General features: G+C 44.8%; 3 protein-coding genes across 3 annotated transcripts; 1 reads left to right on the forward strand and 2 right to left on the reverse strand.

The window, feature by feature from the left end:
- Positions 1 to 4,286: 4,286 nt before the first annotated feature.
- Positions 4,287 to 6,141, reverse strand: CH63R_09427 (Ferric reductase like transmembrane component; the record flags this gene model as incomplete). Its single annotated transcript, XM_018304401.1, is given in 2 exon segments — positions 4,287 to 4,321; positions 4,326 to 6,141. Coding segments are annotated over 2 exon segments (1,851 nt in total).
- A 2,331-nt stretch (positions 6,142 to 8,472) lies between these two features.
- CH63R_09428 (Ctr copper transporter) lies at positions 8,473 to 9,185 on the forward strand (the record flags this gene model as incomplete). Its single annotated transcript, XM_018304402.1, has 3 exons — positions 8,473 to 8,520; positions 8,585 to 8,615; positions 8,710 to 9,185. 3 exons carry the CDS (start codon positions 8,473 to 8,475, stop codon positions 9,183 to 9,185), a joined length of 555 nt encoding a protein of 184 aa, XP_018156425.1.
- A 1,061-nt stretch (positions 9,186 to 10,246) lies between these two features.
- Positions 10,247 to 13,377, reverse strand: CH63R_09429 (Fungal specific transcription factor; the record flags this gene model as incomplete). Its single annotated transcript, XM_018304403.1, has 2 exons — positions 10,247 to 12,524; positions 13,148 to 13,377. The coding sequence occupies 2 exons, from the start codon at positions 13,375 to 13,377 to the stop codon at positions 10,247 to 10,249; spliced, it is 2,508 nt and encodes an 835-aa protein (XP_018156426.1).
- Between the last annotated feature and the right edge of the window lie 1,767 nt (positions 13,378 to 15,144).

A 15,144-nucleotide genomic window follows, 5' to 3' on the forward strand; every position in this document is an offset into this window, starting at 1 on the left:
ATAATTCTTATACTTATACTTAGAATATAAATATAAGTAATACTTACTTTAATAAACTCTCTTTTTATATAGAGCTTAAAGGACCCTTTAATAAGGAGTTCCTTAATATTTATAAAGTAGTAACTACTATAGCTATTAATATATATATATAGTAAACTATATATTATAGTAAGTTATATACTTTTCTATACTTTTCTATTTTTTATATAAATTAATTAAATTACAATATATAAAATTAATTAAAATTACTTATTACTCTCTTCCTTATTACTATTCTAAATTACTTTATAAATTTATATATTATATTTAGACTTTTTGCAATTATTATATTATTATATGTATAATTTAATACTTTTTATATAATTCTCCTTCTAAGAGTTATTCTCTCCTCTAGTATTAATACTACTCTTTTCTACTTATAGTACTTCTACTTTAGTAGTATTAAGTAACTCTCTAAAATATAATTAGGTTTTTTTACTCTCTAGTACTTACTTAGTATTTCTATTCTTATATAAAATTTATAATTCTTAATTTTAATAATAGTAAATTTATAAGCTAATTTACTAATTCTTCTAGTTTAAAAGTTAATTACTTTATGTATTAGTATTAGTAAGCTATTTTAATATATTTAAATCTTCTTTCTAAGAGAAGAAGTACTTTATATACTCTTTAGTACTATAATTAGTATTTTTGCATTCTAGGAGCCTTAAATACTTAATTATAAAGTTAAGAGTATTAGTATTTTTAGCTTAAAATTTAATTAAGAAATAACTACTTTAGAGTTAAAAAGTATAAAGCCTATTTATTTAAAATTAACTTATATATTATTTTTACTTATTAAGGTAATATATATATATAGTAAGTTACTTATTATAGTAAGTTACCTACTTCTACTTACTCTCTAATTATTTATATAAGTTAATTAAGTAGTATTATATAAAGTTTATTAAAACTACTTATTATTCTCTTCTTTAGAAGTCTCTTATACTATTTAATATATTTATATATTATATTTAGTCTTTCTATAATTACTATATTACTAATTGTACAATTTACTCCCCTCTATATAAGCTCCCTCTTAATATATATTTTTACTTTTAGTATTAATAATCCCCTTTTCTACTTAAATTACCTTAATTTTAGTTGTATTAAGTAACTCTCTAAAGTATAATTAGGTTTTTTTAATTCTCTAATACTTACTTAGTATTTTATTTACTATATAAAGCCTATAGTACTTAATTTTAATAAGAGTTAATTTATATACTAATTTACTAATACTTTTAAATTATAAATTAACTATTTTATATAAATAAATTAGAAAATAATATTAATAATTAATAATTCTTTTTTTAAGTAATATAGAATTTTATATAGTATTATATACTATAATTAGTATTTTTAAATTCTAAAAACTCTAGCTACTTAAATATAATATATATATATAGTAAATAGCTTATTATAGTAAGTAGCTTACTTCTACTTACTCTCTAGCTATTTATATAAGTTAATTAAGTAGTATTATATAAAATTAATTAGAACTACTTATTATTCTCTTCTTTAGAAGTCTCTTATACTACTTAGTATATTTATATATTATATTTAGTCTTTCTGCAATTATTATATTACTAATTATATAATTTACCCCCCTCTATATAAGCCCCCTCCTAATATATATTTTTGCCTCTAGTATTAATAACCCCCTTTTCTACTTAAATTACCTCTACTTTAATTGCATTAAGGGACTTTCTAAAATGCAATTAAGTATTTTGGCCCTCTAATACTTACTTAGTATTTTATTTACTATATAAAGCCTATAGTACTTAATTTTAATAAGAGTTAATTTATATACTAATTTACTAATACTTTTAATTTATATATTAACTACTTTATATAAATAAATTAGTAAATTATATTAATAATTAATAATTCTTTTCTTAAGTAATATAGAATTTTATATAGTATTATATACTATAATTAATATTTTTAAGTTTTAGGAGCTCTAATTATTTAAATATAAGTTAAATAGTATTAGTATTTTTAATTTAAAATTTAAGTAGAAAATAACTATTTTTAAATTAAAAGGAATAAAATTAGCTTATTTAAAGTTAATTTATATATTTTCTTTATTTATTGAAGTAAAAAAAGCTATTTTAAAAGTAAAAAAGAAGTTATTCTTAATAATATATATAATTTATATTTATATTATTTTCTTAATTTTCTTACTATATAATACTTTTAGTAGACTAAATTAGCTAATATTAAGAGGCTAGAATTTATATAATAAATAAAGAAATATATAAAGAGTAATAATACTATACTCTTTATAGTAATTATTAAATTTAGTAAACTTATAGTTATTATAGCTATTAAGAATTAAGAATTAGAAAGTACTCTTTATATAAGACTTTATATACTTTTTAAAATACTATAATTAATTTAAATTAATTTTATTTATAAATTATTTATTTTTACTAGAGTAAATATACTATTAGAGTAGGAATTAGCTATTAGTATACTATAAGAGGAGGTAGTATTTACTTTTAATAATAATATATAGAAGTAGTATTTAGCTATTTGTATTTATATTTTAAATAATAGAAATCTATTTGTAATTATTAAAGTACTTTATATAAGGCTTTCTATAGTAATTAGAGATTTTAATAATTTTTATATATGATAGTATTCTTATTAAGAAGTTTATTTTATTAAAATTATAAATATTATTATTATAAATATTATTATTATAAATTTTATACTTTATAATTATATTTTATATAAGAGTAAATTAAGCTTATATAATTATAGAATTCTTAATTAATACTCTCTAATAGTTAACTCTATATTAAAATATATATTTTTAATTATAATTAGTGTTATATAAAGTTCTCTACTTATTTAAGTTTAATATATATTATATTGCATTTATTAAAGAGGTAATTAGCTATATTTTGTATATTATTAAATTGCAGTAGAAATTCTTAATTAATTAAATTAATAATTTATTTAAGAATTACTATTTCTTTTAATTTAATTAGTTTTATTAATTCTAATTATATTTCTTATTATAGTAGTTATTTAAAGTATTAGTATTAAAGTATTATTTATAGAATATTATAAATTAAAGCTACTTTTTATATAGAAAGCTTTAAGTCTTATTTTACAGCTTAAAGTATAAGAATTATATAGTTTTTATTTAAAGAAGAATTTATTATTATATATAGAGGAAAGTTAGTATAAGAGTAAAGAGAGTAGAAAAGAGGAAATATAACCTACTTACTATATTAGCCTACTTACTATATACATATATTAGTAAGATTATTAGTAATATATAATAATATAAACTACTTCTAATAAAGTATTTTATATTAAAATACTTTAATAATATTAATATAGTAATATAGTACTAGAGGAACTTTAATTTAGACTCTATAGCTTTAGGGACTAAGGCTTAAGAGAGGGAGGCAATTATAGGAATTTAGCTAAGTAATTAATTAGAGATACTTTAGCTAGACTATATAGGCTACAATAATCCTTCTATACTTTAAAGGAAAATTTACTATATAGTTAGAATCTTTAAGTAAAAGTTATATAATAGAATTATACTTACTTTTTCTAGTAGGACTCTACTTAGTTATGTACTTTTAGCTATACTCTTACATTTATATAGAATTATAGAATTACTAATAGACTAATAGAAGTTAATTAATTATATTATTTTAACTTACTCTCCTCTATATAGAAGAATAAAGTATATTACTTTTCCTACTTACTTATCCCCTTTTTAACTAAATAATTCTCTAAGCCCTTTTATTAGAGTACTAGTACTCCTCTAGTAACCCTCTAGTAACCCCTACCTGTAATGTATATCCCCTATACTTAACTTTACTACTATAGGATATTAGTCTAGCTATTTAGCCCTAATAAGTAGACCCTTTATTACTGCTAAGCAGCTAGTTATACTAGCTAATAAGTCCTATCTCTAATGCCCTTTGTAGCGCCCTTTGTGTGTATTACCCTCCAATTTAACAATACTAGTATTTGTTATTATAGGGTAATGCAGATACATCTATTGGTAAAGAGTATGCATTTTTTAGCTACCTTGCATCACTGGGTATAAAGGCTGCCTATGCCTAGGTCATAAAATGGTATCTAGATAAAATCGAATAGCAAAAGAAATCATCGCTCCATTCGCTCATCATGGACGAGAGACACATTGTAACGCTCCTCCCCTTTCCACACCTTGCTCGCCGAGTTGCATTGCGCCACAGCCTCTCGAATGTCAGACATCAAGCTTCCAGGTCCACTGGCGAAGACCGATGTCCTACCGAAAACCGTTGCATCCACGAACTGCCGCACGACTGCCGTCATCTCGGGGTGTCGCGGGGCATCGCTAGACGCTACCTCTCCCACCGATCTAGCTGATGTCTTGATTTGCTTTTCGCCGGTGGCCTCTCCCCCGTCGGACGTTGACTCAGACTCGGATCGCCCAGACGCCGAAACTTGATTGCCGCCATCGCGTGTTGCGAAGATGCGAACGATGATTTTGGGTCCCTCCCCGACCTCTAAAGCATCGAGCTCAGGCCTGATCCATTCAACATCCTTCATGTGACGCACGACCCAGACAAGCTCAAGCTTTCGTGATCCCGCAGAGTTCTTCTTCAAGCTCGTCAGAACGGGGAGAACGTACGTCACGCCGGTCCCGCCTGCAACGCATAGTACGTTGACATCCGAGGTGACGTTCCGAACGATCGGGTCACCGTAAGGACCCGTTAGGACAACCGAAGTCGTAGGCGCAGCCTCACTCTTTTCTCCTGGAGCAGCAGCCAACTTGCGGGCAGCGATCTCTGCAACCTTCTTGGTCTCTCCGCCTTTGGCGCGGAAGATGTAAGAATGGTTGGTCCTCCCATTCACGGTCACGGGAGCGTTGAGCGGGGTAAAAGGATGTGACTGCCAGATGCTACTCTCCGTGAAGCACAAGTAAAAGTGCTGGCCAATGCTCCAAGAATCATGGGGGTGGGAAAAGTCGAGGCGGACGACGTCGCCATTTTCGGAATCCGGGAAAAGGGTGATGGCAGCCTGAGCGGCAGAGAAGCCCATGCCTTTGCCCTCAATGAAGTTGTGATGCATTAAGGCGGTTCTCACAGCGCGGGCGGCACGATCCAAGAACCAGATGACCAGAGCTGGAATCATGAAGCACTCCAAGTTCTTCCAATGGCCGATGCATGCGCCGACATACAGCATGGCCAGGACGTAGTGAGACTTGCGGAAGAACTCGTAACCGGTCAGGCGGATGACAGGGGGTAAGCTGAGAACGTAGAGGGCCATAAGAAAGAACAGCGCAATGCAGCCCCAGATCATATAGAGCTGTGAAATCCACTCTTCAGCAACAGTGGGTTGAGGTTGGTACAAGCGGACCTCGATGACCAACCAACCAATGGTATGGAGACTGGACTGGATGACGATGATGTACCCAACCCAACGGTGAAGAAAATTGAAGTTCTGGTAGGGCACGCCGGTGAGAAGGGACAGTATAGACTCCCTGGTGGCGAAGAGGACGGACAAGGGCGTGAGGGCGTAGGCGAGGACTCCTATACGGTCAGACCAAGGACCGAGACTGACTCTCGTGTTGTAAACACCGGGCATCTTCTTGACGGGGGTAATCCAGGTGTTGTACACGATGCCGACGAAAGAGAAGACGAGGAGGTATGCCGCCAATACGGCAAGAATCAAGACCTGAAGGCGAGTGGTTCGCCCAAAGACTGGACGAATGCAATCGGGGAGCAGGTATCGGTTCACGGCGGAGGAGATTGTTTGGCGCAGTCGGTTGGTGAAGCTCTTGCTTGCGCGGGTATCTTCAAGAAGAGCAGCGCGTAGCACGTCTTCCTCGGAGAGTGATGGTAGTGCTCGCCGGCCAACGGCCCATAGGAGTAAGATAATGCCAATGAGAACCCACAAGATGCCGACATACAACATGCCGAGATCATGGGAGCCGTAGACGACGTCGAGATAGGCGCAGGATCCAGGATCATTCGTGCAAGGGACCGCCCGGTCTGCGTAGCCCCAGTGAGGTTCTAGTGAGGCGGCCTCGCTCATGTTTTGAATATGGCGGGCAGCCAGCTGGCTCTTGAGATGAGAGTCCATGATTCGAGGGCGAGGGTTGTCGTCCAGACAAGCAGGCTTGCTCGGGTTGTTGGTTGCTGCTGTGTAAAAGTTGAGGCGACGAGAGGGGGGAAATGTTTACGGCAGCGCTCAGCGCCGTCTTCTTCTGTGGACTCGTCGTTAAAGGAGAGACGGCAACAGATAATCAAGTTTTTGCTGTAAAAGTCCTTTCTCGTGGCCGAAGTGATCGTCGAAGTATACGATGATGTCTTAGTTGAGTTGAGGTGGACTCGATGAGAAGGAGGACGGGACTCAGGAGGAAGGAGGGTCTGCCATGGAGATGAAAAAGAGATATTGGCAACCGGTGGGCTGGGATGAGTTAGGACAAGAGAGACTGGGTGTGAACAAGCAGTCGCGGCGACCGGCCACGCGGAGACTCTTTAAGTTTAGACGGACGATGTGACACCGATGATGTGGTATCGTCGCATCCTCTGCATAAAAAAAAAACGGGACGAGGCGGGATTTGAGAAGGTTTTCGGCACGCAACGCAAGCTTCGGTTGTGGTTAGGAGCTTCCGGTGAGTGGTTAGTTGAGGTAAGGGTCTTGGTATGTTTCTAGTTTGCGGGGGCCGGCTCCGCGATAGTTTGATACATCATCTAGGCGACGAGGTGGAAGGGCTACGTTAGGCATCTCCACGCAGATTGATTGGTGAGTTTAGTCGTGATAGTTAGCAAGCGGAAATCCATACAGGCTCATGGGCCCACCATATCGGCCACCCGCTCATTGTGTTTCTTCTTGAGCAAGTTTGTGTGTCATTGAAAATGGCGAGACTCAAGAGTGGCCGAGAGCGGTCACGACCCAGACGGAAGAACATTCCTCGAGCCCACCCTTCTGGGCTGAATATGGAATTAGAATTGGGACTAGGGGTCTTGGATCTGGATATTGGGTCTTGGGTTGCCTCTAGGTAGGCAAGAAACAGGTTAAAAACCAAGACTACGATTGGACAAGGCGCCGTTGGGGGGGGGGGGGGAAGAGTCTCTTCTTGCAGTGAAAGAGAAAGCGAGGATATAATTCCGAGTGGCAGAGCGCCACCCCGGCACCGGGTGAGCATCTTTGAGCAAGTTTCTAGCATGGAGTGGAGCTGAGCCGGGGTCATAAGAGATGCGGGACCCACTTGGCGTGCGGAGCCCGGGGCGGTACGAGCGTTTGAGGCTCTCCGGTCCGTCAAGGTCCTCGCCACTCTCTGCTTCTACTTTCAAGTTGCGGGCTGACATAATCGCTCAGACAAGAAACATGACACTTGAATGGGGATTGGGTTGCTGGGCAGACGCGCAAGTCATTACTTGTATATTGGCGAAGCTTGCTGAAACGATGGCAAATAGTTGAAGTCCTATCGTCAGGTGCAAGGACGAGGGAATGAAGGCAATCTCGCCCAATTCTTCCAGCAATAACAGCCAACCCCACCAACCCAAGTCACCATCTTCAAGTCAAGTCGGCATTCTTTTTGTCCAGGCTTGAGTCCAACCGCGGACTAGTGTGAGCAGGTGTGAGCAAGATAGAGGGCCCTCTACATAGACTGCCCACAGTGGCAACCTTTCCCGTGTTCCATCGAATCGCCATGACTTGTCTTCTTGGTTCTTTGTCGTTGGACCTCCCCGATGATGTGATACTACACTACAAGAATACACTACCTAAAGTAGCAGTGGCGGTGCTGTACATAGTACTGTTACTTGCTCCCTCTCTGAAGCCTGCCATCTTTTTCGACCCATACCCATGCCCGTGCCCAAGCCCTCCATCTCTGCCCCTCTTGAAACATGCGCACCACCACCACCTTGAACTGACCAGGATCGGCCAGCTGTTTTCTTGGCCTTTACGCTAAACCACAAGTAAACTCCCTCACCACTCTCCAGTCCTCCGCAGTGCTGGCGATGCGGGGCTCTCCAACTTACAGACCAGGGCCCAGACACTCCCGTGTACATATCAAGCTAACCAGACCCGGGCGACCCTTACGCCGCACGTCACGTCTCTTTTCAACTCTGTAAATTGCTCGGCATCCCCTCGTCGGCAGACATATACATGCGCTATCCTCAATACAACCAACCCACGACGGTCCGCAACCACAATCAACGCGCTCGATCAAGGATCACGCAGCCCTCGCATCTCTCTCCTGAATCCCGAGCACTTTGCGACACCTGAGTAGAACCGCTTTGTGCCAATTTGCGTCTACTCTGACGCCTGCCTTGCTGCGCCAGGGCCAATTTTGTTACCCTCTTGTCCACTTCATTCGGACCTTTGTCGTCTATCACACGCATCGGGCGGCCGACTACTTTACCTCGCTCTCGATAGCGTGTTCAACTCTCAACCAAGCTCACCATGGATCACGGCTCGATGAGCAGCTCCACGGCCGACTGCAAGATGTCGGTATGTCGCCTATACTTGTCAGGCTCGCACACTTGGCCGGGACAATGTGCTAACACGTTGTCAGATGCTGTGGAACTGGTACACCATTGATGCTTGTACGTACAACGGACAATACTGTCAACGATGGTTACATATCTTTGCGGTATACACAACTCAATGGGCTCTAGGCTGACAGTCGTCCGCTTCCAGGTTTTCTCTCCGAAACGTGGCAGATAAAAAACGGCGGCATGTTCGCCGCCAGCTGCATCGGTGTTAGTCTGCTCACTGTATTCCTCGAAGTCTTCCGCCGTCTCGGGAAGGAATATGACGCTCTTATCCAGCGCCAGTTCCAAGCCCGTGCCGCCGAACTCCAGGCTCGCATACCGAAGGAAACCAACTGCTGCGAAACCCAGGCCGTCGTTGCGCCGCAAACCCTCGTCTTCCGTGCATCGCCTCTGCAGCAGTTCATCCGGTCCATAATCCACGCTGCTACGTTCGGTCTCGCATACATTGTCATGTTGCTGGCCATGTACTACAACGGGTATCTCATCATATCCATCATCATTGGGGCTGGCCTCGGCAAGTTTCTATGCGACTGGCTCGTCGTCCGTGTCGTCTTGGAAGCCCCCGCAGCATCAACCTCTACTGCTGTTGGCATTGAGGAACCGAGTGTGTGCTGCGGTTGATCATTCGCAGGGCAGTGAGGTGGGGACGTTTGAAGTTGTTGTCACTTGGGGCGTTTTGAGGTGCATCATAACCGAGCGTTGGTGCGCTGGTACGGTTCGCGTTGCATTTAGGGGTCGCGTTTGTTCCCTTCTAGTGAAGAGCCGATGATGTAAAGCCAGTTGTGATGAATATGCTGGCTGCTCGTCTGATATTGAGCACGAATATATATACCCATTGTTATCTCCTGTCTTCGCACCATTTCGCAATGATTTCACGTGGAAATATCGAGCACCGGGACTTGGCCACTTGTTGGTCGTGTTTATCCTCTGCCGAAGGAAAGTCCTGGGACCTGGCGAGAGAGTCTCTTGGAACAGCTACGGCTCGAGTTTCGATGCAGCCCATGTCGTTGAAACTAGATAGAAAGCTGATCGGTTTCTTCTGTAATCTTGGAGTCCGACTCGTCACAAAACGTTCTCTTCAAAACCCCTGTACAACATGGCCGTGTCGCCTCAACCGCGTGTAAAAATGCAAAACTGTCGTTGGACAATCGAAACAGACTGGACAGCGGGGATCTAGAAGAGCGAACCATGATGAAGGTCGCTTTGCATGTGCATATGGTCAGGGGAGCAACGGTGGATAGACCAATACTGTGTGTGCCCTTGAGGAGAGCGAGTATGCAACTGGTTCGGCAACGAGCCCTCCCCTCCATTATGTTCTCCCGAACCTGCCATGGCATCCCATTCCTTTTGTTGTGGCCCAGAAAAAGAAAATTAAACAATCAAAAGAATAACCACAGAATGGAACCTCTTGCATCCCTTCCAGCTTGACTATGGCTCCCCCGCTTACCCCCGCTCGATGCCAGACCGTCATGATCATACAAAAGCAAACGCTGCAAAAGTACCCAAAAATCGAGCCAGTGCCCCAGCAGAAGGACGTCGGGCCAACTGGGAAAGAAAACGAGACATTACTCAGTTGATGCATTATATCGCCAAGACAGTCCCAGAAAGCAGCAGCACGCTTGCCAACACCTTTTCTCGCCGCCACCAGTAGACATGTCGTCATCATCGCCATGAATTGTGGCTCATGAAAGAAACTTAGCACCCTCCTGCTTGAACAGCCAGTCGCTATTGGCGTCAACCATAAAGTTTGTGATGTTGAACTCGTTGCCTTGCGGAGCCGGGGCATGTGAGCTGCCGTTCTCGCTGTTGCCATCCATCCCCGACGAGACTCCATTTTGCCCGTTGGAATTGCTCATGGTATGCTGCTGGATACCGACAATGTTCTCATTGCCCACGGGCAACCGCGGCACGTTGAAGAAATCAAACACGTCCAGGTATTCGAGCTCATTTGGTGCCGGCGTTCTCGCCGGCGTAACGCTTGGAAGCCGACTATGGTTAGGCATACCATTTGCACGGGGTTGTCGAGAGATGAGAAAGTCGAGGTCAAACGCCGTACGCCGCATGTCGGCCAATATCTTGACCGAACTGGGCGTGACACCATCTCCTTGCCGCTCACTATCGCGATGCTCGTCGAGAACACGTTGTAGAAGAACACAGTAGCGCGCTGCCACCGGCCAGTAGCGACCCATTTCCCGCAACGTCTCCACGAAGAATTGGATCTGAGGGGATAGCTTGTGCTCCACGGTAGAACCATGGACCAGCAGCAGACGTGAGGCCACCCAGAGAGTGAAGGCGAAAGGGGGGCCCAGCTTTGCCAAGAGACCGCTGTTGACGACGAACTCACCCAGCGCTGCGATGTTCTCGACCGCGCCGTGACAGCGCTGCGAAGCGCTGTAGGAAGGAGTGAAAATTGGCGACCGAGTTGTGGGATACGCGGCTGAGGAGTGCAGTCGAATGACGGCTGTGTGATAGGTGGCATGCAGCATCACCCACCCGCAGTTGAGTGTCTTGTTGCCGGGTTGAAATAGCTTTGCCATGTTACCATATTCACCAGGGAGACCGAACTTCCATGAAGTAAGCATGTTGTCCAGCTCCTTGTACCGCATCTGCCATTGCTCCACGTCGCTCAAAGCGCTGATGTCAACAGGCTGCTTTAGGAACTTGTGGATCTTGGACAGTATTGCTAGGATCTCTATGTAGTACGAGAAAGCTCCTAGGTTCTCTGGCTTGTTGATGTCGTACTCGGGATTCGTGTCCTCCGGGTGGTCGTGGGTTCGGAACCACCGTGTCTCGACCTTTTGGTTCTTGATCCATAGATCATCCCGACATGGTAGAGTTCGGTCGACTTCCTTGTCATCCAGTGCGAATTCGAAAGCCGTGGCCAGCGTGGCGTACCGATCCAGGAGATAAATCATCCAAAAAAGCCTCCTTCTGGCTTCCTCCTCGATAAAATCCTTGGGTTCTGGTAGGATCATGGCCCTGAGGGTGTAGATGGAGGTGAAATTGGGCGAGACCGAGAAGGAGGTACTCTCCACGGCCAGCCCGAGTTGCACAACCGATCTCGTGATCAAGGCCATGATGTTCCATCCAGGAGGGCCGTTGCTGTTGCCGACCAGATCCAGAGCAAGTATTACCAAGGCTTGCAGGGCTTTGACTGAAGAGTTTTCCATGCCGTAGAGTAAGACTCTTTGTTTGGAGATTGAGTGATAATGTTGCCTGCTCTCGTCGGTAAGCCTCGAATCGGTCGAGTACCGAAGCGTCGTGGCTACGATGGCATGCAGAAGGATGCGATCACACTCCTCCAAGGTCGAAGGCCCAAACAAGGAGTCTAGCGTCGTCTTCCTGTGAAGGATGGGACACCAGGTGTTGATATGCTTGAAGTACAGGTCGACCAAAGCGTAGAGTAGGTCATATGGCGGTAGCTCCTGATCGGGTGCAGTTGAGGCCTGGCTTTGCGCCATGGCCACGTCGGGAGAATGAAGCTGCGTTTGATTTGTGCCATAGTATTCCTGGGCCGCGCTGCTAGGGTGGGACATGGCAGAGACGTGGCTAGTTGGCGCGGACATGCTGGTCATGGGCATTTGTCCCTGGAATTCGTGCATCGATGGGGTCGGCGGCGGCATCCCAAACTCCAAGGACTGCGTGGTTGAGGGATAGGATGACGGCTTTTGAAGGAATAGAGCCGTCTCGGCCTGGGGGGTCCGAATGGATTCGGACGGCCGGAACAAGGCATTGGCTTCGCGCGGTGTGCCGTGGTCACTTGGCAGGCTCGGGTTGCTATTCCGTATGCTTGGTGCCGTGGCGTGGTGTTGGTTGGAGGTCAAGGTGGCCTGGAGGATCTCGGCATGGGCCCTGAGGATTTCCTCAAGCTTATCCAGACGCTGCTCCAGCTCGCGTCCGTAGCCGGCACGGAGACCGGGCTTTTTGCGTTCCTTGTATTCGCATAAGGCACCGTTGCGACTACACCAACCGCAAGAAGGTTGACCTCGGTCACATTTCACCTGAGAGTCGCGGCGGGGTCAGCCTCAGTTCTTACGCACGCAAGTAAGAGACAAGACGAGCTTCGAGGACGAGGCTGAATGTGGAGAGAAAGCGGGGGGCTCAAAGATGAGAAAGTGGTGAGTAAGAGAGGTTGGTGATTAAGAGGGCAGGCAAGGTAGCCGCGGGAAATGCAAGGTGATTGGAAACCAATGACATCAACGGTAGCGGCAACGGCAACAGCAACGGCAAGAGTGATAAGAGAAAGTGAAAGGAAAGCAAAGGAAGAAAAGTCAAGAGACGGACGGAAAAGGGAGCCAAGGGAAACGGTACCTTTCTCTGCTTGCACAACTCGCATCTTGGGATTGGATTGTTAGCTTCGGGGTTCTGCTCAGAAGGCGCAGGCTCGGGAGACGGTGACATGGGGAAGAGAAGAGCGAGGCACCAGGGGACATATCAGAAACAAGAGAGCAGACAGGAAAGAGGCAGCGAGGTGTGGGGGTGGTAGATTGTGAGGTATCCAAACAATCAGTGTTAAGATGCGAATGAGTTGTAGGGTTGAGTTGAAGGGGACTGGGACTGGACTAGGGAGCCGAACGACTTACGAAACAGATATGGGTCTCTTGCGCTTCCCAAGACGGGTGACATCCTGATCGTCCTGGTCAAGGTCGTTCTCGTCGGCGCTCTGCAGCTGGTTACCGTCGTCAGAGTCCTGCTCATTCTGGCTCTGGTCATGGCTCTGGTCATGGCTCTGGGTTGAGTTCTGCTGCTGGATCGACTTGGTGTTGGCTGCAGGCGGTGACCGGCTGCTAAGGGGATGGCCGTTGTGCTGCATCCTCGGTATGGCAGTCTCCGGGCGATGGCGGGCAGAGGGCAAATCAGCCCCGAGGAAACTGGTCCAGGGAGCGAGTGTGACGCAGGCAGGCGTAGAGTGAGAGGGATGGGCAGGGCGCGCGCGCACGAGGAGGGCGATTGCGCTGGAATTGCAGGCGTTCGTGCGATATGCCAACACGCGGATTCGGGAGAAGCTTGGGAACCTCGGGGTAATGTTGAGCAGAGGGGGGGAAAAGGGCACAGAAGGGCTGGGGGCGGGTGAGAAAGAGGCTCGGGGTATTTTTGTTTTTCTGTCCCACACGTGCCACGGGGACAAGACAAGAGAAGAGCGACAGGGTAGGAAGCGGGGAGGGGAGGGGCCTCGGGGGAGGGGAAAAGGGAAAAAGAGGAGGAAGCGGAGGTGGGGAGAGCACGCGATAGTGGGATTGGACGAGAGGATGGGGTTGCCGGGGTCAGGGGAACGGCGAAGGGGCTGGATCGAGTTCGAGTCGCGTCGAGCCGAGCTGCCTTGCAAGTTGCCAGTGATGGCCTGGCGGCAGTCGCCCAATGAGAGGACGGATGGCTCACTGATGCCTGCGTGCGTAGGCGTGGCCGGCCCCGAGGACGGATTCGTATAAAGATGGACGCACACACGAAACGTCGCCGCATTCAATTCGTCAATCTCGAACAAAGAATGCTGTTCGGGCAGCAGATGCAGAGATGACGGCCCAGCTATGTTCTCTCCCCCGTTGCCGAAGTCAAGCTCGCACCCCCGGGTCTCGGGTAATGCGGGGAGAAAAGAAAGGCAAGAAGAACAGTTTAACCCTGCACGAATAGTCAGGAAACACAATCCCAGCCACACGGGCAGACAGGTCGGGTAAGATGAGAAGGATGTGTATCTGCGCACCCGAGTCTATTGTCACACTGGGTTTTCCCTATCCAACCTCAAGGAACCAGAGGTGTGAGCGTACCCAGGGTGAGGTAATGACGGCAGCCGTAGGATTGTCGACCAAGACGAATAATACGTGCGGTCAAGGCGATCATGAGAGAGTGGACGGCGTTCCGAGTCTTGTCGTCTCGCCCCGTCTTACCCGGTCTCGGATGGAAGGGGGGGGAGGAGGGGGCAGACTAAAATGGATTGTGTGGGGGAAAATTAAAAATTGGGTGCTCCCAGGGCCCGCATGAGGAGAACAGTCGAACAGAAACGAAAGAGAAGAGGAGACTCAAGAGAGTGGGGAATCAAATGGAGAATGCGGAGAAGCCGCTGGGAGAGAAGTGACCGAGGCACAATGTGGTCTTACTTACTCTTTGAGCCAATCATGAGCTGCTGCTTGATGATAGAGGAGTCTGCACTACGATAAACCTGGGCAGCCGGCCGCTGCGTCTGTGTCTCTTGCGTGATGACTACTCGCCTCAAGGGGAAATTACCAATCTGCCATGCGCCCGAGGCAGAGAGGAACGCCTTTCCCGTCTGGGAATCGACTACGTGAGCACGGATCTAGACATCTTTCCAGAGTAAGTTGCAAGGCAAAAGACATGCAACGACTAACGTCCCACTGAGGTCTGGTCACGTCAGCCATGTAGTAGGTGCCATTCGAAGGCGAGGAGTCTCAGGCTTTATGTATTATGTCAACGTGCCATGATTACCACCAACACCCTCCAGATCTTACCATGGCAGATACACACGTGTACATAGCCAAGTCCGGGGAAAGTCGAGTTCGTGTGGGCCGTAACGTGCCGTAGCACACGAAGGCCGAGCCCGGTGACCGGGGCTCCCGGCCAGCATCCA

This window comes from Colletotrichum higginsianum, chromosome 6, assembly GCF_001672515.1.
Source record: "Colletotrichum higginsianum IMI 349063 chromosome 6, whole genome shotgun sequence".
Classification (NCBI taxonomy): Eukaryota; Fungi; Ascomycota; class Sordariomycetes; order Glomerellales; family Glomerellaceae; genus Colletotrichum; species Colletotrichum higginsianum.